The sequence below is a fragment of the Oryctolagus cuniculus genome, chromosome 6, assembly GCF_964237555.1.
Source record: "Oryctolagus cuniculus chromosome 6, mOryCun1.1, whole genome shotgun sequence".
NCBI lineage: Eukaryota > Metazoa > Chordata > Mammalia > Lagomorpha > Leporidae > Oryctolagus > Oryctolagus cuniculus.
The window spans coordinates 168,310,122-168,337,359 of NC_091437.1; the positions used below are offsets into that span (position 1 = coordinate 168,310,122).

The 27,238-nt window shown below is 49.7% G+C and overlaps 1 protein-coding gene across 4 annotated transcripts in view; it reads right to left on the reverse strand.

Annotated features, from left to right (window-relative positions):
- The window catches only part of ZNF251 (zinc finger protein 251), a 32,339-nt gene extending 16,014 nt beyond the window's left edge, over window positions 1-16,325 (reverse strand). For 2 of the 4 annotated variants that reach the window (XR_011389373.1, XM_070075679.1), the window contains exons 1-2: window positions 16,032-16,261; window positions 15,715-15,825 (exon numbers count right to left, since the gene is read on the reverse strand). Coding sequence is in view for 3 of the 4 variants with exons in the window: in XM_070075679.1 (XP_069931780.1) it covers window positions 15,715-15,825; window positions 16,032-16,158 (238 nt within the window). In the remaining variant the exon portion in view is untranslated. Of the gene's footprint in view, window positions 1-2,902; window positions 3,034-15,714; window positions 15,826-16,031; window positions 16,262-16,309 lie in introns of those variants that run through there. The other 2 variants (XM_070075678.1, XM_070075680.1) reach the window with 2 other exon arrangements.
- Window positions 16,326-27,238: the final 10,913 nt, after the last annotated feature.

Here is a 27,238-nt window from a genome sequence, read left to right on the forward strand (position 1 = left end):
ACCATTTGGGGAGTGAACCAACAGCAAAAGGAAGACCTTTCTCTCTCTCTCTCTCTCTCACTGTCTAACTCCGCCTGTCAAAAAAAGAAAAAGAAAAAGAAAAGAAATGGAGAGGCAACTTTGAAAATAACTAGTGGGCACATGTCGGGTGCTTGGAGGATCAGGCTAGGAAGATGCGATCAACAGGGCATTCCCAGTGCTCAGGCAGGCAGGCAGAGATCAGGAACAAAGCTGGAGCCTGGACAGATGAGTGGTCATGACCAGGGCGCTCAGGCAGTTGCTGCTGGAAATGGGCTAATGACGCTCTTGTTGCAGTGTGAGGAGGAGCCTGGAGGAACAGCATGCACACCCTGGAGCCTGTGGGTGCTGAGTTTACAGGTGATGAGCTGAGACCATCCAGCAACAGAGCACTGACGCAGCTCCGTGGCTGCTTTAGCTGCACAGTGGGACCTGGGTGCAGAGGCATGTGGATCCTGCTCTTCATTCATAAAGATGCTAAACAAGTATCTAGCAGAGTGAGCATTAAACAGTCCTCCAACAGTGGCTGTCTTTCCCTTTCTCTGTATCCTCTTTGATTTCTTTCATCAAAATTTTATAATTTCCAGTGTAGAAACAGTTGATTGCTGCGGCTAGACTTACTCATATGTTATTTATTTAGTTATTTATTTACTCAATATTTTGTAACTACTGGAAATGGGATTGCTTCCTTGATTTTTTTCAGATAATTTGCTACTGGTATATAGCAATATTATTGATTGTTGCACACCAACTTTGTATCTTGCAACTTTGCTGAATTCATTTATTAGTTCTAACAATATTTTGGTGGTATCTTCGGAATTTTCTATATATAAGATTATGTCATGTGCAAAAAGTTACTATTTGACTTCTTTCTTCCCATTTGGGTGCCCATTATTTCTCTTCCAGAATTGCTCTAGATAAAACTCCAAGTACCACGTTGAATACAAGAGGGGAGAGTGGACATCCTTAATACTGAAAGCAATTTACAGGTTCAGAGCTATCTCTGTCAAACAGCACTGAAAATTGGGCAGCACTAAAAGATATCCCAAATAGCCAAAGGCATGTTGAACAAGAAGAACAGAGCGGGAACAATCGCACTGTTTGATTTAAAATATAGTTCAGGGTGGGCACCTGGTGCAGTGCTTCAGACGCTGCCTTGGACACCTGCGTCCCACGTCAGAGTGCCCGAGCCAAGTCTCAGCTGCTCTGCTTCCAATCCAGCTTCCTACTAATGTGCACCTGGGAGACAACAAGTGATGGCTCCCATATGGGAGACCTGGAATGAGTTCCTGGCTAATGGCTTTGGCCTGGCCAGACCCTGCTGTTGCAGGCATTTGGGGAGTAAACCCACAAATGCAAGATCTCTCTCCCTTTCAAATAGAAACGAAAATAAAAATTTAGAAAAACTATAAGGCTATGATACTTCAAACAATGTAGTATTATTTTTTTTTTTTTTTTGACAGGCAGAGTGGACAGTGAGAGAGAGAGACAGAGAGAAAGGTCTTCCTTTGCCGTTGGTTCACCCTCCAATGGCCGCCGCGGCTGGCGCGCTGCAGCGGCGCACCGCGCTGATCCGATGGCAGGAGCCAGGAGCCAGGTGCTTTTCCTGGTCTCCCATGGGGTGCAGGGCCCAAGCACTTGGGCCATCCTCCACTGCACTCCCTGGCCACGGCAGAGAGCTGGCCTGGAAGAGGGGCAACTGGGACAGAATCCGGCGCCCCGACTGGGACTAGAACCCGGTGTGCCGGCGCCGCTAGGCGGAGGATTAGCCTAGTGAGCCGCGGCGCCGGCCACAATGTAGTATTTTTATAATAGACATATGGAGCAATGGACTAGAACAGAGACCGTTTGTGTAAACCTACATATCTAATGTCAACTGATTTTTTGATAAAGGTGTGAAGAACATGCACTGGAAAAAGAACAGTCTTTTAAATACATGGTGCTGGGGAAACTGGGTATCACACTAATAGAACGAAACTAGACCCATATCTCTCACAATGCACAAGAATCAACTGAAAAGGGGTCACAGACCTAAATGTAAAGCCTGAAACTTTAAAACTAGTACAAGAAAACAGGAGATACTTCAGAACACTGGAATGGGTAAGGAATTTCTGGATCAAGTCTCAAAAATATAGCAAAGGCATAGACAAACATGATTATGTCAAACTAAAGAGCTTCCACACAACAAAGGAAACAGTAAAGAGATAACTACAGAACAGGAGAAAAATTAGCAAGTGACACATCTGACACATCTAACAAAGGATTAACAGCTGAACATATAAGAAACTCAAACAACTCAACAGAAGGAAGGAAGGAAGGGAAGGAGGGAGGAAGGGAGGGAGGGAGAGAGGGAGTGGGAGGGAGGAAGGGAGGGAGGGATCGGGGAAGGAGGAAGGGAGGGGGGAGAGAGGGAGTGGGAGGGAGGAAGGGAGGGAGGGATTGGGGAAGGAGGAAGGGAGGGGGGAGGGAGGGAAGGAGAGAGGAAGGGAAGGGGAGGGAGGGAGGGAGGGAGAGAGGAAAGGAGGGAGGGGGGAAGGTGGAAGGAAGGAAGGGGGTAGGAAGAAGGAAGGAAGGGAGGGAGGGGGAGGGAGGGGGGGAGGGAGGGGGGAAGAAAAAGGCCTAAATCATGCAATTTAAACATGGTCAGTAGATCTAAACAGATACTTCTCAAAGGAAGACATACAACCCACCAATGGGTATATGAAAAAATGGTCAAAATCACTACGCACCAGGGAAGCCAACCCACAAGGAGATACTGCCCCACAAAAGAGAACCGTGCTGGTGGAGATGCGGAGAAGCTGGTGGGAACGTAAGGACAACCACTGTGAGACCCAGCAATTCCACTCATGGGCATCTGCAGAAGGGAAGCGAAATCTGTACTCACAACAGCCCAGCGATGGAAACACCCGACGTGTCTGTCTGTGGTGGAATGAGAAGGCCATGCCAAGATGGCCGCTGGCAACAGAGCCTGCCTGGCAACAGGCTGTGATTGGGTGGCTTCAGAAACCACATGGCAACGAAGCCTGCCTGGCAACAGGCTATGATTGGTTAGGTCATAAACCGCCCCTTGACCAGATTGGCTGCCTCAGCTATATAAGCTGCTGTACCAACTGAATAAACAAGTCTGCCCTGCTTTCACCCAACTCCCGGGGTCTGTATGGTGACTCCGTGCCTCTTGCAGCCACCATGCTCCTCCTCTCAGAACGAATCTAACTCAACATCCACCAGTACTCACAACAGCCCAGCAATGGAAACACCCAACGTGTCCATCAGTACTCACAACAGCACAGCGATGGAAACACCCAGCATGTCCATCAGCTGATGCACACATGAAGTGAACATGCTACATATGCACAATGGGACACTTCCTACTCTGTCACTGGCTAAGCAGGAATGGACTGGAAGTCACTATTAAGTAAATAAGCCAAGCACAGAAACAAATATCCCATGATGTCACTCGTATCTGAAACCTTCAAAAATTGACCTCATGGAAGTTGGGACTATAATGATGGTTGCCAGAGGCTGGGGAGGGAGGGGGAGAGCTGGATGCAAACAGGCTGATTGACAGACATGCTGGTGACCTGGCACACAGCAGTGTTACTATAGATAATGATAAATCATGTATATTTTTATTCAAAAAAAAAAAAAAACTGGAAGCAAGGACTTTGTGAAGGTTTTCACCAGAAAGAAATCTTAAATGTCTGAGATATATTTACCCTAATTAAACATTATACAGTGAATAATGTGTAATATATAGAAACAGCACAAAGTACATTTAAATGTACTATTTTTATGTCTCAATTAAAATATATTAAATGCAAGAAAAATATAAAGAATAGAACTACACATCAGTCAGGTGAAAACCAGACTTAATGAGCAATGTGGACAGCAGCAGGATAAAGATCAATTACAGGGCCGGCGCCGCGGCTCACTAGGCTAATCCTCCACCTGCGGCGCCGGCACCCTGGGTTCTAGTCCCGGTTGGGGCGCCGGATTGTGTCCTGGTTGTTCCTCTTCCTGTCCACCTCTCTGCTGTGGCCCAGGAAGGCAGTGGAGGATGGCCTGAGTGCTTGGGCCCTGCACCTGCATGGGAGACCAGGAGGAAACACCTGGCTCCTGGCTTTGGATCAGCGCAGCGCGCCAGCTGCAGCAGCCATTTGGGGGGTGAACCAATGGCAAGGAAGACCTTTCTCTCTCTCACTGTCTAACTTTTCCTGTCAAACAAACAAACAAAACATGCACCAGCCCTTCATCAAAACCAGGAATGAAGCAGGGGAGGAGGGGAGCATTTATTCACTGCAGTAGAGATGCTACCTGACATGGCGGCATCCCATATCAGAGTGCCTGGGTTCGAATCTCGGCTCCACTCACAATTCCAAGTATTTAGGTCCCTGACACCCAAGTGAGAGACCCAGATGGAGTTACTGGTTCTGGGTTTGGCCTCACCCAGACTCAGCTGCTGCAGGCATTTGGGAACCAGCAGATAAGAGATTGTTTTGTCTGTCTCTCAAGCTTTCAAATAAATAAAATTGTTCAAAAATAAAGAGGGGCTGGCATTATGGTGTAGATGGAAAAAGCCACCATCTTTGATGCCAGCAAGCCATATGGGCACTGGTTCGAGCCCTAGCTGCTCCACTTCTGATTCAGTTCCAGGCTAACGTGCCTGAGAAAGCAGCAGAGGATGGCCAAGCACTTGGTCCCCTGCACCCACAAGGGAGACCTGGATGCAGTTCCAGGCTCGCAGTTTCAGTCTGGGCCAGCCCAAGGCGTTGTCACCACTTGAGAAGTGAACCAGTAGATGGAAGATCTCTGCATCACTCTGCCATTCAAATAAATCAATCAATTCTGGGGCAGTCATTGTGGCATAGTGGGTAAAGCCACCCCATGCAACACCAGCATCCCACATGGGTGCCAGTCAGAGCCCCAGGTGTGCCACTTCTGATCCAACTCCCTGACAATATCCCTGGGAAAGCAGCAGAATATGGCCCAAGTCCTTGGGCCCCTGCACCCATGTGGGAGACCTGGATGAAGCTCCTGGCTCCTGGCTTCAGCCTGGCCCAGCCCTGGCCACTGAAACCATTTAGGGAGTGAGCTAGTGGATGGGAGATCTGTCTCTCCCTTTCGCTGTAATTCTGACTTCCAAATAGATAAATCTTTAAAAAAAAAAAAAAAAAAAAAAAGAAGAAGAAGAGTATTGCGATTGAAAAATAGGAGAAATGCAAATCACTTTAAGATAATATGCTTTATTTTGTAAAGAGCACTTTTGGGTTCATGTATCAAGCAGGTGGTACCAAGATCCCCACAGGTACATAAGCTCTCCCAGAATTTGCTTCCTCCTGTGCGGCATGTGTTGCAGAGAATGAGGTAGTACTGACCATCCCCACCTGGTTCACATCGGAGTTCACTCTTGGCGTTGTGCATTCTCAGGACCTGGACACACGCTCTCCTGTGGCAACGCCCGGGTCAGTTCCCAGCCCAGATTCTCCATGCTGTGTCAGTGATCCCTCACTGCTCTCCTGGGTAGACACTGATCTTTTCCCTGTCTCCATAGCTTTGCCCTTTCCAGTGCCCTATAGTCCGAATCATAACGTATGCAGCTTGTCAGATTGGTTTCTTTTTCTTAGCAATGTGCTCTCAAGAGTTGTGTCTTTCTATGACTTGATAGCTCACTTTTAGCCCTGAATATCATTTCATTGTGTGGGTGACCAGTTTTATTCACCCATTCATCTACTGAAGGGCATGTCAGTCGCTTCCAAGTTTGGGCAACTATGAAAAGGCCCTACAAACATCTGTACACAGGTTTTTGTGTGGACATAAAATAGCCAGAGTGCAACTGCTGAGTCATATTATACGAATTTGCCTAGTTTTGTAGGACACTGCTAAATGTTCAAAGTGGGTGCTTCCTTTTGCATTTCCACCAATGGTGAATGAGAGATCCTGCTGCTCCCCATCCTTGCCATCACTGGGGTGGACATTGGCCATTCTAGCAGGTGTGTAGTGGGGCCAGTGCTGTGGCATAGGGTAAACCTCCACCTGTGGTGCCAGCATGCCATATGGGCACCAGTTCAAGTCCTGGCTGCTCCCCTTCTGATCCAGCTCTCCACTAATGGCCTGGGAAAGCAGAAGATGGCCCAACTGCTTGGGCCCCTGCATCCATGTGGGAGACCTGGACAAAGCTCTTGGATTCAGATACACCCAGCTCCAGCCATTGTGGCCATTTGGGAACTGAACCAGTGGACGAAAGACCTCTCTGTCTTTCCCTCTATCTGTGACTCTGTCTCTCAAATAAAACTTCTAAAATTTCTTTAAATTAAAAAAATAGAGGGGCTGGTGCTGCGGCGCAGTGGGTTAACACCCTGGCCTGAAGCGCCAGAACCCAATATTGGTGCCGGTTCTAGTCCCGGGTTCTCCTCTTCTAATCAAGCTCCCTGCTATGGCCTGGGAAAGCAGTGGAAGATGGCCCAAGTCCTTGGGCCCCTGCACCCGCATGGGAGACCTGGAAGAAGTTCCTGGCTCCTGGCTTTGGATGGGTGCAGCTCCAGCCGTTGCGGCCAATTGGGGAGTGAACCAGCAGATGGAAGACTCTTCTCTCTCTCTCCCTCTCCTCTCTGTGTAACTCTGACTTTCAAATAAACAAATACATCTTAAAAAAAAATAGAAAGTTCATTGTTCTTTTACTCTGCAATTTCTTAGTGGCACACGGTGCACGTTTTCATATGCTTACCTGTCATCTACGTATCTTCTTCAGTCAGGTGTCCATTTAGGCCTTTCCACTATCTTCTAACCAGAGTGCTCATTTTCTTATTTTTGATTTTTTAAGAGTTTTTATGTTTTGGATAGCATTTATCAGATGTGCCCTTTGCAAGTATTTTCTCCCATTCTACAGACTATCTCCTCATTCTCTTGATGTTGCCTTTAGCAGAACAGAAACTTGTCAACTATTTCTTTCATGGATCATGCTTTTATATCTAAAAATTCATCATCAAAACCAAGGTCACTCAAACTTCCTGCTATGTTATCACCTAGGAGCTTTACAGGTTTGTGTTTTACATTTAGGTCTATGCTTCGCCATGCTACATTCAGAACTCTTAGCCACCAATGTCATCAGGAGATAGTGCCTTTGAGGGGTCTTGAGAGTCGGTCCTTGTGATGGAACTGCTGCACATCAGAGGTATCAGAAACCTTGTTGTTCTCCTCTCAGCCAAGTACAGAAGAAGGCAGCATCTGTAAGCCAGGAACAGGCACTCACCAGAAAATGACATGCTGGCATTATGACCTCAGTGTTCAGAGCTGTGAGAAAACAAGTTTCTGCTGTTTCAGCACCCAGCTTGCCATTTTGTTACAAAAGTAGACTATGTCACTGCAGACTAAGACACAATGAGTAAACTTTTCAAAGGGAGTCCAGATTATTTATTTTTTGCATGTAGATGTCCAGCACCATTAGTTGAAAACTGTCCTTTCTCTAGGCAAATGCCTTTGCTCTCTTAGCAAACATCAGTTGATTACTGATAAGAGAACTACAAACAGCTCGAGGAAAAACAGAATTCCCAGATAAACCTTACAGGAAACAGGTTAAGACACTAGCACCCACACTGGAGTGCCTTAGTTCAATTCCCATTTCCTAACACTGGTTTTCTGCTGATGCTGGGAGGCAGCAGTGATACTCACACACCACTGGGTTGTGACACAAGTCAGAGACCTGGACTATTCCTGCATATTCGCTCCAGCATGGCCCAGCCCAGGCTGTTGCAGACTGTGTGTGTGTGTACGTGCGTATCCATACTTGTCTCTCAAATATAATAATAATTTCAACAGATGTTTACTGCAGTGCAAAAACAATTTTGAAACTCATTAATAATTTTTTCATAACACACATTTTCCATGAACTTTTCTTTTTGGACAGAGTTAGGCAGTGAGAGGGAGAGAGAGAGAGAGAGAAAGGTCTTCCTTTCCGTTGGTTCACTCCCCAAATGGCCGCTACAGCCGGTGCGCCGATCTGAAGCCAGGAGCCAGGTGCTTTCTCCTGGTCTCCCATGCAGGTGCAGGGGCCCAAGTACTTGGGCCATTCTCCACTGCCCTCCTGGGCCACAGCAGAGAGCTGGACTGTAAGAGGAGCAATCGGGACAGAATCCGGCGCCCCAACCGGGACTAGAACCCAGGATGCCGGCGCCACAGGCAAAGGATTAGCCAAGTGAACCGTGGTGCCGGCCTTCCATGAACTTTTAAAAGACTGTATGTGTTGGGGTTAGTGCTGTGGCACAGGTTAATCCTCCACATGTGGTGCTGGCATCCAAAATGGGCACAGGTTCGAGTCCCAAATGCTCCTCTTCCAATCCAGCTCTTTGCTATGGCCAGGGAAAGCAGTGGAAGATGGCCCAAGTCCTTGGGCTTCTGAACCCATGTGGGAGACCTGGAGGAAGCTCCTGGCTTCCGATCAGCCCAGCTCCGGCTGTTGTGGCCATTTGGGGAATGAACCAGCAGGTGGAAGACCTTTCACTCAAGTTTCTCCCTCTCACTGTCTTTAACTCTACCTCTCAATTAAATACATAAAAATCTTTACCCCCCCCCCAAAGACTACATGTGGGCTTATCCTGGGCCTCTCTATTCTGCTTCATGAGCTGTCTTGATCATGTAGCTTTTTACGTTGTGAAATTTGGCAGAGCAAGTTCTTCAATACTGAATTTATTATTCTGTACTATATTTATTCTTTTCTAAAAAAAGTTATTTGAAAGGCAGAGTTAGAGTTGAGAGAGAGAATCTTCTATCTGCTGGTCCATGCCACAATGGCCAGGACTGGGACAGTCTGAAGCCAAGGCTCCTGGAACTCCATCTGGGTCTTCCATGTTGGGGGGCCAGGGTTCAAGTACTTGGGTCATCATTCACTGTCTTCCCAGGCATATTATCAGGGAGCTGGATCAAAAGTGGAGCTAGCCGGCGCCGCAGCTCACTACGCTAATCCTCCGCCTTGCGGCGCCAGCACACCAGGTTCTAGTCCTGGTCGGGGTGCCGGATTCTGTCCCAGTTGCCCCTCTTCCAGGCCAGCCCTCTGCTGTGGCCAGGGAGGGCAGTGGAGGATGGCCCAAGTCCTTGGGCCCTGCACCCGCATGGGAGACCAGGAGAACCACCTGGCTCCTGGCTTCAGATCAGCGCCATGCGCCGGCTGCAGCACACCGGCCATGGCGGCCATTGGAGGGTAAACCAACGGCAAAAGGAAGACCTTTCTCTCTGTCTCTCTCACTGTCCACTCTGCCTGTCAAAAAAAAAAAAAAATCTAGTCCTTTTCCTCATACAAGCTTTGTACATATTCTGTTAGATTTATACATAAGCATTTACTATTAGAGGTTCTAATATAAATATATTTTAATTTCAAGTTCCACTTCTCTGTTGCTGGTATAAAGGGAAGTGACTGACTTTTGTAAATTAGTCTTGTCTCCTTGCCATAAGCATTTATTTGTTCCAGAAATCTTTTTGACTCATTCAGATGTTCCACATACACAATCATGGTATCTGTAAACACTGCTATTTCCTTCTTCCCAGATGTATACCATTTATTGTTTTTTCTTGTCTTGTTGCATTAGCTAGGACTTACAAGGCAGTGGTGGGCTGACATCCTTGTTTTGTACCTGACCTTAGATGGAAAGCTCCAAGTCTTTCACATCAAGTACAATATTTTTTTTTTAATTGTTTAAAAATTTATTTACTTGAAAGGCAAAGTTAGAGAGAGGCAGAGGCAGAGAGGTCAGTCTTCCATTAGCTGGTCACAATGGCCAGAGCTCGGATGATCCAAAGCCAGGAGCCTGGAGCTTCTTCTTGGTCTCCCATGTGGGTGCAGGGGCAAAGCTTTTGGGCATCCTCTGTTGCTCTCCCAGGCACACTGGCAGAGAGCTGGATATGAAGCGGAGCAGCCAGGACTTGAACCAGTTCCTGTATGGGATGCCGGTAGTGAAGGTGGCAGGTTCACCTGCTATTCCATAGCATTGGCCCCCAAGTACAACGTTTGCTGTAGTTTCTGGTAGATGTTCTTTACTAAGTGAAGAAAGTTCCTCTGTGTTCTTAATCTGTTGAATTTTTAATCATGAATGGATGTTAGATTTTGTCAATTTTTTTTCTGTACCAACTGATGTTGTGGATTGCATTCATTTCTGAATGCTGAACCATCCTTGCATACCTGAGATAAATCCCACTTGGTCCAAGTATATAATTATTTTTATTCATTGTTGGATCAGATTTGCTCATCTTTTGTTGAGGATTTTTCCATCTGTTGATCAGGAGAAATGTTTGTGATTTTCTCTTCTTATAATACCTTTTTTTGGACTTGATGCTATAGTAATACTAGCTTTGCAGAATAAGATATTAAGTATTCCATCTATTTTCTGGAAGAGATCGTAGAGAACTGATATAATTTCTTCCTCAAGCCTTAGGTGGAATTGAGCCAGGTGGATTTGTACTGGATGACTATTAACTTCTTGAAAAAAAAAAATATTTATTTGAAAGGTAGAATGATAGAGTCGGACACAGAGAGGGAGGGAATAGAAGGGGAGGGCAGGCAGTGGGAGAGATAAGAGATCTTCCATCCACTGGTTCGCTTCCCAGTTGACTACAACAGCCAAGAACTAGATCAAAAGTGGAGCAGTCAGGACTCAAACTGATGCCAGCCCTGCATTTTTTGTTTTTGTTTTCAAGATTTATTTATTTATTTGAAAGGCAAAGCCACAGAGAGGCAGAGGCAAAGGCAGGGAGAGAGATTTTCCATTTGCTGGCCCACTCCCCAGATGGCCTCAAAGGCCAATGCTGTGCCCATCTGAAGCCAGGAGCCTTCCCAAAGTCCCCCAAGCTGTTATAGGGGGCCAAGGACCTGGGTCATTCTCCACTGCCTTCTCAGGCCACAGCACAGAGCTGGAATGGAAGTGGAGCATCCGGGATATGAACTGGTACTCACATGGGATGCCAGCACTGCAGGCTGTGGTTTTACCCACTATGCCACAGCACCAGCCCCTTTGTATGTGTTTTTGTAACTAAAGCAGGTTTCTTATAGAAAAGAAATACTTGGGATGCCAGCACTGTGGCATAGTGAGTAAAGCCTTCAGTGCCAGCATCCCATATGGGGCCAGTTTGAGTCCCGACTGTTCCACTTCCGATCCAGCTCTCTGCTATGCCCTGGGAAAATAGTAGATGGCCCGAGTGTGTGGGCCTCTGCACCTGCATGGGAGACCCAGAAGCTCCTGGCTCCTGGCTTCAGATAGGCCCAGCTCCGGCCACTGTGGCCACTTGGGGAGTGAACTAACAGAGGATCTCTCCCTTCCCTCTCTCTGCCTCTGTAATTCCGCCTTTCAAATAAATAAATACATTTTTAAAAAAAGGAACCAGAAATGAAGAAAAGTTTAAAAAAATTGGGTTTTGCTTTTTGACCCACTTTTACAATCTCTGTTGTTTAACTGGTGTGTAACTATTTAGACCACTGGCATTTAAAGAGATGAGTGATGCTGTTGAGTTAATATTACATCTGTTACTGCTTTCTATTTATTACCCTTGTTCTTTTTTTCTGTGTTTCTCTTCCACACTTCTCTTACCTTTTGTGATTTTTTTTTTGACAGGCAGAATTAGACAGTGAGAGACAGAAAGGTCCTCCCTCCTTTGGTTCACCCCCTAAAACGGCTGGCGCGCCGCACAGATCCAAAGTCAGGAGCCAGGCGCCTCCTCCTGGTCTCCCATACAGGTACAGGGCCCAAGCACTTGGGCCATCCTCCACTGCCCTCCCAGGCCACAGCAGAGAGCTGGACTGGAAGAGGGGCAACCGGGACAGAATCCGGCACCCCAACTGGGACTAGAACCTGGGGTGCTGGCACCGCAGGCGTAGGATTAGCCAAGTGAGCCGCTGCGCGACCACCTTTTGTGATTTCAATTGAGCATTATGTAGGATTCCATTTTGTCTCCTCTTTTAGTGTAAGTCAAACTTTACTTTTCAACTTTTAGTGGCTGCAACCCAATGTACAACTAACCCAAGTCCACCTTCAAATAACGTGATCTATAAAGCCCTATCCAGTCTATCAATGAGCCCCACAAAGCTATTCTTCATTTGTTGCAATGCTGCTTTTTTATCTCTAGCACTTTTTACTCCTAGAATTTCAATCTCTCTGCTTGTATTATAAATATTTTTAGATGTTATCTGCTTTTTTTTAATTGAAGCCTTTGGCAAATTAACCATAGCCTTAAAAATTCCTGGTCTGATAGCTCTAACATTCCTGCCATATCGAATTCTGGTTCTGATGGTCTTTCAGTCTCTTCAAATTGGATTCTTTTGTCACTTAGTATGCCTTATAATTTTCTGTTGATAGGCAGAGATGATGCACTAGGTGGAAGGAACTGCAGGAAATATGCCTTTAGTGATACTGTGTTCAGATGTAGGGGCAGGAAAACATTCTCTCAGTATGACCAGATCCCAGCTTTTCCTAAGCCTGACTGCAAACATCACACAGGTTTCTTAGCCCCTTTCCCAAGGTGAGACAGGGTGGTTCCAGGGGAGGTGGTTGGGTATTTCCCTTCCCTCAGGTAGGCAGACTCTGATGAAACCCCAGTAGGTTAAGCTCTGATACAAGAACGTTTTCTGAGGGCAGACCCTGCTAAGAACAGAATGCTCGGGTTTATTTCAGGATAGTCCCTTTTGCTTCCCCTGCCAGAAGCATGAAGGGTACTTTTCTTTGATACTCACTGTGGGGTTCTGGTTGAGTCCCTGGAGGTAAAACTGACAAAAGTAGTAGACCCATATGACAGTCTCTTGAAGCTTTGAACACTCAGCGTTGTCCACACTGAATATCCAGCAATTCATCAGTTCAGGTTTTCCTAGCCAGGCCCTGGTTCCCTGGAAGGTTTTTGTTCCTAAGTTGTGATTCCTCTTATCTACCTCTCTGCTTGACCCCTTTTGGAGGCATGGTTTTCCCTGTGAACTCACTTCTCAGACTATGTTAAGAGTTGTTCAACTTCATGCTTGTTGTCAGGACACAGTGGCAACTTCTAAGCTCCTTACATGCAGATAAAAAAAGACTATGTTTTATCCCTTTTCCCTTTGAATTGTTTATAAATTATATTCAGATGATACTCAACTTACCATTGTTCAACTTATGGTTTTTTCAACTTGACAATGATGCAGAAGTGATACACGTTCAACAGAGACCATACTTAAGGTTTTGAATTTTGGTCTCTTCCCAGGCTACCACTGTGATATGACACATTCTGTCATGATGAAGGGCAGCAGCAGCAAGCCCAGCTCCCAGGTGAACAACCAATACTCCACAGTGGACTGTGTTGCAAAGCTGTGATGCTCAGGAGGTTCGATGTACTCAGTGCATTTTCAACCTACAATGGATTTATAAGGATGTAGTCCCACAAGTTGTGGTGCATCTATAACTTTTTTTTTTTTTTAAAGATTTATTCATTCATCTGAAAGTCAGAGTTACACAGAGAGGAAATGCAGAGAGAGAGGTCTTCAGTCCGATGGCCCACTCCCCAGTTGGCCACAACAGCCGGAGCTGTGCCGATCCGAAGCCAGGAGCCTCCTCCGGGTCTCCCACGCGGGCACAGGGGCCCAAGGACCTGGGCCATCCTCCACTGCTTTCCCAGGCCATAGCAGAGAGCTGTATCAGAAGTGGAACAGCCGGGACTTGAACCGGTGCCCATATGGGATGCCGGTGCTTCAGACCAGGGCGTTAACCCGCTGCATCACAGCGCCGGCCCTCTATAACTGTTTAAAACTAAAATTATAACATTTTCTTGTGTAGTTTAGAGATGCATTTACATGTAGTACATTAACAACCATAACCTAAAGGATGGGAGGAATGATTACAAGATTTCTGGTGAAGTACAACATAAAGGCAAGAAAGTGGAAGACAGGAGTTTAAAACACCAAGAGAAGTTATGTGTAAAATAAAAACAAGTGTCTTTGAGCCACACCAAGTTACATTAAACCTTAATGGCAATTAAAAGGCAAGGATTGTCAGAATGCATAAAAAAGTGAGATTTAATTGCATTCTATCCACAAGAGATTCACTTTGAGTTTAAAGGCCCAGGTTTAAATTTACAAGATGAAAAAGATACACCATGCTAACAGTAAATTTAATAAGAATAGAGATGGGCTGGCATTGTGGCTTAGCAGGTAAAGCCGTCGCCTGTGATACCAGCATCCGTATGGATGCTGGTTCATGTCCTGGCTGCTCCACTTCCAATCCAGCTCCCTGCTAATGTGCCTGGGAAAGCAGTGGAAGATGGTCTAAGTGATTGGGCCTCTGCCACCCACATGAGAAACCAGGAAGAAGCTCCGGACTCCTGGCTTTGGCTTGGCTCAGCCCTAGCCGTTGTGGCCGTTTGGGGATTGAACCAGCAGATTAAATTCTCTCTCACTGTAACTCTGCCTTCCAAATAAATAAATAAAGGATGGAGAAGCTATGTTAGTATTAGAGAAAATAGACTTCAACACAAAATGTATTACCAGAGATAAAGACAGGTCCTCTTATCTCTGATAATGATACTTAGGAACGTGAATGAGCCAATAACAGCTTCAAAAGTCATAAAGCAGACACTGAAAAAGGGAGAGGATAATCTCACATACTTTTGTATTTTAACAGTCTCCCTCTGCAACTTAAACTAGATGAAAAAGCAGCAAAGACACAGGAGATCTGGAAAACACCATCAACTGCCTTGAGACAGCTGATATTTATATACCATATGATGGCAGAATACCCCTTTTTTTTTAAGTGGACATGGTATATTTCCCAGGAGAGGCCATATTTGGGGTCCTAAAACAAGAGCCAATAAATGTGAAAACCATGAAATCAGAGTATGTTCTCTGACCACACTGAAATTAAGTGGCAAATTAATAATAATAAGATAATTAGAAAAATACCAACTTCTAAATAGCATCAGAGATGAAAACTACAAGAAAAATTAGGTAATATTTTGAATTCAATATTAATGAATATACAATATGTTAAGAACTGGTAAGGTGCACTTAAAGCTATACCTGGAAAAATAACTTCATAAATTTAAATATCTATAAGAAGAAATATATCAACATCTACCTATAGAAACCAAAGGCTTAAAAAAAAAAACACTTTGTACACAAAATTGGGATCTATAATTCACAAGAGCCTTTCTTCAGAAACTTCTAGAAGACAATCTCCAGCCAACCAAGACATAATGGAGACATCTTCGGGGACTTCACTGCAGAGGTAAAGTAATAATGAAGGTGGTAACATGAGCGATGAAGGGGTATACGCTCTGACAGTACAGCAACAATACACTCAACAAATACCTGGGCCAGACATGAAAAGTTGGAGCACATAGTAGAATACTGACTTCTCAGTGGCTGGGAGTCAAATATGAAACGAAGCAGTAGAAGCAGATTCAATAGAATGCAGGTTCGCACTCAACACAATACTACAAGACTGAGGGGCGAAGAGGAGGTGAAGGAGAGAAAGGACATGGGAGAGAACCAATGGCTGCCATCAAAAGGAAAGGAGTATGTTACATTAAAACTGAAGGTCATGACTAGAAATACTGATTAGGAAAACTATGGCTGTGTCAGTCTGAGACCGCTCTTGGAACCGGCGAGGGTTGTGGGCTCTGCCACCCAACTGAGCCCTCCTCGGAGCCTCTGAGGGCAGGGCTGGGAGGCCCCCGGGCTGGCCTCCCACCCACTCTCACCTGTCCAGCAGCTCAAGAACTCTGGATCCTCAGCACCCACAAGGTCCAGGACCCACAGCTCCTCCCCTTGCTCCAGCTGGGAGATCAGCTCCGGCTTAGGCACAGGGAATCCTGCGAAGGCGAGGACGCTGCGTGAGCTGGTGTGGCCTGGGGAGCTGCGACTGGGCACTGCCCCCAGGGGCTTCCAGGCGCGTGCACTGGTCAGGGGCTGAGAGGCCCGCCTCCCCCGGGGACTTCACTCAGCACCCGCGGAGTGTGCAGACACCAGGCTGGAATCTGAGGTCCACAGAACCCGAGCGGACCCCCGCGAGCCTCACCCAGGGAGGCCACGTTCCCGTAGTTCTCCAGCATCACGTCTCTGTACAGCGCCCGCTGCTGGGGCCCCAGCCGCTGCCTCTCGGCCGGGGAGAAGTACACAGCCACATCCTGGAAGGTCAGCGGCATCTCCTCCGGACGCCGGGCCTCGCGTCCGCCCGCGGAGCTCGGCCGGCGGCGGGGGCGGCCCGCTGAGCTCGGCCGGCGGGGGCGGCCCGGTGAGCTCGGCCGGCGGCGGGGGCGGCCAGGTGAGCTCGGCCCGCGGCGGGGGCGGCCCGGTGAGCTCGGCCGGCGGGGGCGGCCAGGTGAGCTCGGCCCGCGGTGGGGCCAGGTGAGCTCGGCCCGCGGGGGCGGCCCGGTGAGCTCGGCCCGCGGGGGCGGCCAGGTGAGCTCGGCCGGCGGAGGGGCCAGGTGAGCTCGGCCGGCGGGGGCGGCCCGTTGAGCTCGGCCGGCGGGGGCGGCCCGGTGAGCTCGGCCGGCGGGGGCGGCCCGGTGAGCTCGGCCCGCGGTGGGGCCAGGTGAGCTCGGCCGGCGGGGGCGGCCCGGTGAGCTCGGCCCGCGGGGGCCAGCGGCGAAGCCCTCAGGAGACAGCGGCTCGGGCCCGGGGCCGGCCGAGCCACGGCCCTCGGAGGGGCCCGAAGCGGGCGCCGCGCGCCCTCCGGGTCCTGCGGGCCTGCCCGACCCCGTGCCCCGCGGCTCGCCCCGGCCGCCCTGCGGGGAAGAGCGCGGCCCGCAGGCCCCGGCCGCCACAGCCTCACCTCAGCTTTCCGGCCGAGCGGGACCCGCCGAGGGGGTGGGGCCGCGCGCGCACCACCGCGCCCGCGCAGACGGCCGGAAATGGGTCTGGAGCCCCGCCCGCGCACTTCCGGGGCCTGCCCGCCGGCTGCGGTTTAACAGGGCCTGGCTCTCGCCCCCTCTCGCCCCCTCTCGCCCCCTCTCGCCCCCTCTCGCCCCCTCTCGCCCCCTCTCGCCCCCTCTCGCCCCCTCTCGCTCCCTCTCGCTCTCCTTCTCTCTCCTTCTCCCTTCTTCGCCCCTTCCCTCCGGTCTGTCCGGTTTCCCCACCAATAAACGCTTCACCTTGTTGTACCTGAGCGAGTGCAAACAAGGGAGCCCCACATTGATAAAATCTCACGGTCCTTTATTGCCACCGATGGAGAGTGGGCTCATGTCCTAAAGAACTCTCGACCCCGAAGCCCAAAGCAACAGGGTTCATTTTATTTGACAGGCAGCGTTAGTGAGAGAAAGGTCTTCCTTTTTCCATTGGTTCACCCCCAAAATGGCCACCATGGCTGGCGCGCTGCACCAATCTGAAGCCAGGAGCCAGGTGCTTCCTCCTGGTCTCCCATGTGGGTGCAGGGCCCAAGGACTTGGGCCATCCTCCACTGCACTCCTGGGCCACAGCAGAGAGCTGGCCTGGAAGAGGGGCAACCGGGACTAGAACCCGGCGCCCATATGGGATGCCGGTGCTGCAGGTGGAGGATTAACCAAGTGAGCCATGGCACAGGCCCCAGCAACAGGGTTTATAAAGGCAAAAACCACAAAATCAGGAGGGGAATACATGGTTACCAGGGTCAAGCTGACCTAAAACCTATGCAAAACTAATATCAAATATAATTTTGATAATACCAGTTACAATCTTAACAGTTTCAATTATGATCTTGACATTAATCCAGGTATTAGTTTAAATCATATGTAGGACATAGACAAATTACATTTTTATCATTAACGCAGGTGCAGCCTAGGCTTCCAAGCTTAAGCAATCATGCTAGGGGGTTTCTGTGCTCTGCCAAGTGGGATGCAGCTTGCCAGGTGTGATGTGGTGGACTGCTCTTGTCCGAGTGTCTTAGATCATAGTTTCAGACCAGAGTCTCACGGTGGGCGGGGGTGCTTTCTCAAGATGGCGTCTCAGGTGCTCCAAAATGGAGTCTCTCCTGTCAAGGTGTTACTTCACCCTTACTCCGGAGTTTGGTGTGCTTCGTGGCAGCCTTACGCTGGACCTGTGTTGGGGTCCAGAGAGAGGATGACCACCTGGGGGTCTCTTACATTGCGGAAATTTGGAAAACACTAGGCTGCTTGTAGAGGGGGAGCCTTTTGTACAATGGAGGGACACACTGGTGCATGGTCCCCACCAGTGCGATGCTGTGCCACCATCCCGACCTCTGAGGAGCTCAGAGAGAGTGGTGCCTGGGAGACAGGAGGAAGAGTAGGAGCCAGGATGGCGTCCACCACAGGGTGGCTGCTGTGCGAGGCAGGGTTAAACCCATCAGAAAGGTCCATGAGGGCAGGGACTGAGGCTGGGTCCCTTCCTGCTGACCACAAACCCCACAGCAGGGGTCCTGGAAGTACGTGCCACACATTGGCCAAGGCATATTCGTTTTGTTTTTCAAATCTTCTAAGGTGGGTGTATGATCCCTGTGCAGGCATTCCTGGCTGATGTCCCTCCTACTTCCGGGGTGCCGACTTTTCCAGGGGTTCCATCAGCCGTGAACACAAGGATGTAGATCATTTATTTCTGACAGCTACAGAAAAGTCAGCGTGATCAGCAACCTGTGTCTTCAGACCACAGCACAACCCGAACCAGCCAGGCAGGGTGGCAGCTGAGTGCCAGCCCCTTGAGGGGCAGGGTGGAAATTTTCAGAGTTAGCATAAGCCAGGGGTGTTGGTGGTCAGTGACGGTGGAGTCCCCTAAAGCTGGACTCCCCTTGTTTCCAGAGGAGTCTCAGGACATTGTGCCAAAGTCCCGCACAGGCTGTGCCTACTCCTCAATCCACAGTTTGCGTGGGAACCCAAGGCCCTGACATCAGAGGCAACAAACCTTCTCCCTTGCCCTGGCTGCCTAACGTACCAACAGCCCATAATAGTCACTTGCCTGCCTATCGCATAGTAACTTGCTATCCCATGATTGTTGTCTTTGGTAAAAACAAATTAAGAGAGAAAAATCTGAGTTATCTTTACAGGGTCCCTGATAAAACTCTACAGAACCGGCTGAAGCTGACCTTGTAACTGGAGCTCCCACAGATGGACTGAAGCTGACCCAAGAGTTGCCTGTGGCTGTGTGTGTGTGTGTGTGTGTGTGTGTGTGTGTGTAACAGATCTCCAGTGAGGTTTCAGCAGCCATCCTTGAACACACAAGGTGTATAAAGTCAGGATTTGTCAAAGCTTGTACTCGGGGACTTTCCTACCCTTGTTCTCTGTACCACCGTGTTCTGTCACTTTGTTTCACCCACTTGCACCCAATGACCCTAACTCCATAAATTTCAACCCCTTTCAAAATGAGGAGATGGATTTGTGCTTTCATGTGACCTGTAGTTAATCACGAATGTTGTTTTTCTCAGGAGTTCACTGTTTTTATAACAGTGATGGTGTGTGCATGATAATACTAGTTGTTATGAATTGAGTAGGATTTGTCTCCCCAAAACTCACGCAGATGTTTAAACTCTGATGTCTTCATGGTTGATGGATTAAAGCTGGATATTTGATCCCGGGTGGCAGCTTCGAGGCAGGCTAGTGGGGGTCTTTGGGAGCATGCCCTCGGAGGTTGGTCTCCCAGAAGGTTTGATTTTTTGAACTCCAGGTTAGCCTCGGCATTCTCTTTGTTGCTGCTTCACCATGTGGCTGTACCTCCGCGCCTCCATCAGACAGCAGACTGTGGGGTCGCCCCATCCTGTAACCTCCACTGTGAGCTGAAATAAGCCTTTTTTCCCTGCAGAATGTGTGTCTCAGTGTGAGCTTGTACCCAGCCCCACCTGTGATGGCAAGGCCCCCCTCTGTGTATCCACTTCCCCTAAGACAAAAGACATGCATCCCCCTCTGCTCAAGGAGTCCTGGCTTTGAAAACGACTCCTTATTTGCTCCTTATGGTCTTATGGTCCTTATGGTCTCCTTATTTGCTGCCAGTAAATAAGTGACTTGTTCTGTGTGCTCCTAGGAGCGGTTTGGGTTTCTGTCCACCAAGAAGCTGCCCCACAGTTTGGGTAGGAGGTAGTGCTGGACACAGTGGGCTCTTCGTCCTTCTTGAAACTGCGTTTTTCTTGCCAGTGATGCCGCAGTCTCTGCGGTGATTAGCTTCACATGAGAATTCCCCACTTAAAACGTTTTGGCCCCATGCATTTCCTTTGTTCCAAACCTATATTAACAACTGTCTTCTCAACGTGTCTGCTGGGAACCGGCAGCCAAAGCATGCAGCAGGCGAGGAGGGACAGTGGGTGGGAGCCGGGACGGACGCTTGTTCCCATGCCTCACACCGTGCATACTGGGAACTACAGGCAGGCAGTTGCAGGCCCTCCTCTCCACTGCACCCTCTGGAGTTGTGGCAGGAAAACCGACACCAAAGGGACCCAGTTTCCCCAATTCCTGGTAACAATTTCAACCTCAAGGTGTATCATTTTACAAAGAGAAAAATTATAATCTTTCCTTAATCAACTGAGAGGCCAAGTGGGGCACAGGTAGTTCCTCACTTAGTTGATTAAAGGACACAGAAAAGCACAATAAGCAAAGGCACTGTGTGAAAACAGAGGGACAACAGGTGAAAGAACATGACTCGGGAACAGACCACAGCAACGAACCAAACACGGTGCACCCATGGATGGAACTGTGCAAGTGTCCTGGATAGCCGCTGGCAGATGCAGACGCTGTCGCGGCGTTGGCAAGCGTGTGACGGGCTCCGCAGTCCAGCAGATGCAGCCCAGACGTGGTCTGAAGACGTTGGCATTTACTGTCCTCCTAGTTGTGTTGGCTCAGTGTCCAGATGTATACCTTGGAGGGAGAAGTCCTGAGCCCAAACAATTTCATTTCCCATGTAGCTGTCAGCCAGAATGAAGCAAGTGGCTCCAGGCTGTTAGCCAGTCCTTTGGCTCAGTGACAGCTGTGTCGCGAGAAAACGCAGGCAAAGCTTAGTCATACTGGGACTCATAATTAAAATACTAATGTCGCTCCCCCTCTTCGTGGAGGAGCAACACAGGACCCTGCGCTGTTCTTTCGTCTGCTCGGCCCTCCCCGGGTTTGCTGCTGGTTCTTCCCGGGTTTCGGCACCATTATGTCGCTCCCCCTCTTCGTGGAGGAGCAACACAGGACCCTGCGCTGTTCTTTCGTCTGCTCGGCCCTCCCCGGGTTTGCTGCTGGTTCTTCCCGGGTTGGCTACTATCCCTTCCACCTCCGTGGAAGGGCAGTTCCCCCTGGCCACATTCCCCACTTCCGCAGGGGAGCGGCACACCGCCGGCCGGCTTTTCTCGGGGGCTGCACGGGTGTTCCTTCAGCTAGATGTTCCCCTTAGATGTTCCCGATGCATGCCGTCTCTCTCCTCCTTTATAGTCCTCCTCCGCCAATCCCAACTCGGCTGCCCACACGCCGAGTACGCTGCTCTCCTCCAATCAGGAGCAAGTCCTACAGTTTATTAGTTGAACTGGAGGCAGCTGTGCGGAAGCTGTTTACTTCTCTCCCAGCGCCATATTGTGGGAGAGCAGATGCATAGAATAAGTCCTAATTCGAGTAACTTAGTCTAGTCCGGATTGCTCCCCACAACTAATTTGCTTAGACTCACAGAAATATGCAGATAACGACGCCTGTGAGGCAGGTAGAGTCCTTGCTTTTTTTTTTTTTTTTTTTTTTTTTTTTTTGACAGGCAGAGTGCACAGTGAGAGAGAGAGACAGAGAGAAAGGTCTTCTTCTGCCGTTGGTTCACCCTCCAATGGCCACCCTGGCCAGTGCACTGTGCTGATCCGAAGCCAGGAGCCAGGTGCTTCCTCCTGGTCTCCCATGCGGGTGCAGGGCCCAAGGACTTGGGCCATCCTCCACTGCACTCCCGGGCCACAGCAGAGAGCTGGCCTGGAAGAGGGGCAACCGAGACAGAATCCAGCGCCCCGACCGGGACTAGAACCCGGTGTGCCGGCGCCGCTAGGTGGAGGATTAGCCTAGTGAGCCGCGGCGCCGGCCGAGTCCTTGCATTTCTAATCTCTAAGCACAAAACACCAGCATTCAGGTAGCTGCAGATCTGTGAGTATAAAATCATTAAGAATCAAGAGAGGTGGTGGAAAAGGAGAGCCAGGGAGCCACAGAAACCCGTATGGGCAAGCCAGCCGATGTATGGGGTCAGCCGGAGAGGGTCTTGGCCGATGGTAGAGACCTCCCCCATCCTCCCCACCCCCCAACACAGGGCAGTGGCATGTCAGGAAAAGTCTGGAGACCCCTGTGGCTGGAGGATGGGGAAAAGAATGGCACATGTGGCCAGCACCGCAGCTCACTAGGCTAATCCTCTGCCTGCGGTGCCGGCACACCGGGTTCTAGTCCTGGTCGGGGCGCTGGATTCTGTCCTGGTCACTCCTCTTCCAGTCCAGCTCTCTGCTGTGGCCAGGGAGTGCAGTGGAGGATGGCCCAAGTCCTTGGGCCCTGCACCCCATGGGAGACCAGGAGAAGCACCTGGCTCCTGGCTTCGGATCAGTGTGGTGCGCTGGTCACAGCGGCCATTGGGGGGTGAACCAACAGCAGAAGAAGACCTTTCTCTGTCTCTCTCTCACTGTCCACTCTGCCTGTCAAAAAAAAAAAAAAAAAGAATGGCACATATGAGCTTGGAGGTGGGACCCTGCAAGCCACAGCACGATTTTGCGGATCATCCTGGGGCCACAGAACACCACTAATGGGTTCTTACAGGGTTTGCTTTTAAGAAGCCCTTTGACTGCTCTCTGGGACTGCTGAAGCAATTGGAGAAGTGGTAAAGGCCACATTAGCATGGCTACAAAAAAGGAAAGAGAAGGGGGTGGGCAGGGCAGCAAAAGAGAAGAAAGGCAGTGGCCAAGCTGGAAGTGACCCCGGAGGTCTGGGCCCACAGTGGGCCCCTCAGGCCCCACACCACAGAGCAAGGGCACAGGTGTTTGTAACATTCGCAGGAGAGATGCAGAACTTGCACAAGTCAATGAGATAAAGACAAACTGAAAAGTTTCCAACAGAAAAAAAAGGGGCAAAAATAGCGACTTCTCAAAACAGAAAGCCACACACAGAAATGCCTGACAGTGATGAAAGTGCGGATGGAGAACTTGTGATTCTTCACATTTGGCAGAAATGTGAACTGGAATCACTTGCAGGAGAACATTGCACATCTGCCCTGGAATCAGAATCCCACTTTGGAGAGTTTCCTTTGTGGGTTCACGAAGAGACATGCGAGAGAGGTTGTAGCAACGGCTGTAAATCCTATCAGAAACGGGAATGGCTCAGTCGTCGCACAGGCAGGGGAGCAGCCCAGGGCCAACCTGCATGTGTGAGGACCTCGCATGCTCTCGAGTGATCTGCCAGCTTGCGAAGTTCTTGGCACTGGAGTTTGAGGGTGTGCATGGGTCTGTTCATGAGGGTGTTGATGGGTCTGGTCCTGGGCCTGGTGGCCATTGTGTTGGTAGCCCCCGACAGTAGCACCACTCAAGTTGCAAACATGGTGCCATTTCTCTCACAGAGATGGCAGAGCCCTGCGCTAGATGCTGGCAGGCAAGAAATAGTTCTACAGAGTACATTTCTTCCTAACTTAAAAAAGGGGAAATTGAAATGCATGTAAATACATTTTTGTTCATCTTTACAAAAACGCAGGAAGAAAGGTCCAGGGACTGTTGAAACGGCAGCCAATAGAGGACGGGCTGAGCAGAGGGCAGGTTGGGAGGGCAGGCTTTGGCTCAGAGGGTAACTTATGATTTGTTTTCTCTTCACCCCTACGTAACATATGCATTCCAAAAAATCAAGGAAAGGAAAAAAAGCAAACCCTAACACGGAACCCAAGTAGAAATAAATGTGCCAAACCATATATACAGGGGAAAAATGTCCTAAGAGTATATCTATCCCTAGTGGTGTGTATCTGTGGGGAATTGGTCTGGGATCCCTCTGCAGATGCCAAAATCCACAGATGCTGCAGTCTCTCGTGTGAAGCAGCCATGGCATTGGCATATAACCTGTGGGGAGCAACTCGGACTAGACTGTTACTGGAATTAAGACTTATTCTATGCATCTGCTCTCCCACAATGTGGCGCTGAGAAGGGAGTAACAACTTCTATGCAGCTGCCTCTCGCCAACTTGAGTGATGACCTGCAGGAGCTGATCCTGCTCCTGATTGGAGGAGAGCAGCGTACTCGGCGTGTGGGTAGCAGAGTTGGGATTGGTGGAAGAGGACTATAAAGGAGGAGAGAGACAACATGCACCGGGAACATCTGAAGGAACACCTGAGCAGCCCCCGAGAGAGCCGGCCGGGGGTGTGCCACTCCCCCGCCGAAGTGGGGAAAGTGGCAGGGGGAACCACCCTTCCACGGAGATGGAAGGGTTGGTAGTCAACCCGGGAAGAACCAGCAGCAAACCCGGGAAGGGCCGAGCAGACGAAAGAACAGCGCAGGGTCCTGTGTCGTTCCTCCACGAAGAGGGGGAGCGACATAATGGTGCCGTGACTTGGATATGAAGCCTAGGCAGGGTTCAGTGTCGCTCCTCCATGAAGAGGGGGAGCGACATAATGGTGCCGTGACTCGGATAGGAAACCTAGGAGGGGAGAAACGGGAAGAAGTGGGAAAATACCGGAGAGAGAGACTAGCAAAGAGCCTAGGGAAAAGCCGGACGGAAAAGGTGCCGGAAGAAGCTATCGAAAGCCTAGGCATAGACTCGGATATGGACTGTGGGAAAGAAGTTAGGATTGAAAGTGAAAGCAAGAAGAAACTTAGACTCAGATACGGACTGCAGGTTAAAAGTGAAAGTGAAACCTAGAAGAAACTTAGACTCGGATATGGACTGTGGGGAGAAGCCAGGAGAAATGAGAGGGGAATATTGTTGGAAGAGAAGTTAGGAAACATACCTGGTAGAGAAATATGTTACGGAAAATGAAGCCGCGGGGGCAGGCTGAGGCGGAGACGTAAGCTAGATTGGGATTCGTCAAGTCAGCCCGGGGAGCAAAAGGCGAAAATCTGGAACCAGAGGCGGAGACGTGGGCCAGGTTGGAATCCGTCAGATTAGCCCAGGGAGCAAAAGACGGGAAGCCAAACCGTAAGGCGGAAACGTAGGCTAGGTTGGATTTCGCCAGGTTAGCCCGGGGAACTTAGACTGAAAACCAAGAAGCGGAAACGTAAGCTAGGTTGTGTGATTCGCGGAAGCTGCCGCGCAGAGAGAGCGCGTGGGGCACAAGTGGGGAGAGCGCACGGGGCGCGAATAGGAAACGTGGGGCTAGCGCGAGGCCGTGGTGCGGGCGCGAAGGGCGCAGAGACCTCAGAGTGCGCGCGAAGCTGGGAAGCCGCCACGGGGCAAGGCACCGAGAAGCAGCCTCGGGGCGGGCGCTAGGAAGCCGCGGGGATAAGAGAAACAGAAGTTTAGAAGTAAAATGAGAGAAATAGGAATGCTGGCAGATAGAAGTAAAATAGGAGAGAGAGGAATGCCCGGAGATAGAGAAATAGAGAAAAATAAGGCCTCCCCACAACACAGCAATGAGAGAGCTTGGATTCGGTCTGCCTGATTAGTAAGACGATAAGCACCTGTGTGCGGCTGCAGGTCACCGAAGACAGGCACGTTATCAACACCAATAAGTCTCCCCACAAGACGGCAATGAGAGGGCTTGGATCGGTTTGCCTGGTTGGTAGGGCTTGTAAGCACCTGCAGGCAGTTCTAGCAGAGCAGAGCATGCACTGCAGGGCACCGAACACAGGCACGCATCAGCGCCTAAAAACCTCCTCACAACATGGCGAAGAGAGGACCCGGATTCGGTTTGCCTGATTGGTAGGGCTTGTAAGCACCTGTGGGCAACTCTAGCAAGCAGAGCAGAGTGTGTGCCACGGGGCACCGAAGACAGGCGCGTATCAACGCCAAAAATAAAAAGAAAGGGGGAATTGTGGGAGCAACTCGGACTAGACTGTTACTGGAATTAAGACTTATTCTATGCATCTGCTCTCCCACAATATGGCGCTGAGAAGGGAGTAACAACTTCTACGCAGCTGCCTCTCGCCAACTTGAGTGATGACCTGCAGGAGTTGATCCTGCTCCTGATTGGAGGAGAGCAGCGTACTCAGCGTGTGGGTAGCAGAGTTGGGATTGGTGGAAGAGGACTATAAAGGAGGAGAGAGACAACATGCACCGGGAACATCTGAAGGAACACCTGAGCAGCCCCCGAGAGAGCCGGCCGGGGGTGTGCCACTCCCCCGCCGAAGTGGGGAAAGTGGCAGGGGGAACCGCCCTTCCACGGAGATGGAAGGGTTGGTAGTCAACCCGGGAAGAACCAGCAGCAAACCCGGGAAGGGCCGAGCAGACGAAAGAACAGCGCAGGGTCCTGTGTCGTTCCTCCACGAAGAGGGGGAGCGACATAATGGTGCCGTGACTCGGATATGAAGCCTAGGCAGGGTTCAGTGTCGCTCCTCCACGAAGAGGGGGAGCGACAATAACCTATGCAAGTCCTCCTGTGTGCTTTATTATTTTTTTTAATTACAGAGAGGCAGACAGAGCACGTACCCATAAGCTGATTTCCCCCTCAAAATTCTAGTGTGTGGAGCTGGGCCAGATTAAAGCCAGGAGCCAGGAACTCAATCCAGGTCTCCCACATGGGTAGCAGGAGCCCAACTACTTGAGCCATCATTGCTGCCTTAATGCAGGGTCTGCATTAGCAGGATTCTAGAATGCAGAGTTGGTGCTGGAACCCGACTAGGGACTCTGACACAGGACACAGGTGTCCTAACTAATAAGTCACTCAGCCCTGTATTTAGTCATCTTTACCTAATTTCTTTAAAAAATTTTTTTTGGATTATATTTTTGGAAGGCAGAGTTAGGGGGGAGGGAGAGAGAGAGAGCACGCGCGCTACCATCTGCTGGTTCGCTCTCCAAATGGCTGCAATGGCTGGGGGTAGGCCAGGCTGAAGCCGGGCGCCAAGAGCTTATTCAGATTCTCTCACAGGGGTAGCAGGGGCCCAAACACTTGGGCCATCTCCTGCTGCTTTCCAAGGTGCATTAGAAGGGAGCTGGATCAGAAGTCGAGCAGCCAGGAGTAGGGTCTGTGCACATATGGGTTGTTGGCATCACAGGCAGAGGCTTAATGCACTACACCACAACGCCAGCCCCAGGTTACCTAATTCTGTATTAACACAATATAAATGCTATGTAAATAGTTGTATTGCTTGGGGAATAATGACAAAAAATGTACATGTCTGATACAGATGGAATTTTGTTTTCTAAAACTTTTCATCTGCCATTGATTGCACCCACAGATATGGAAGGGCCA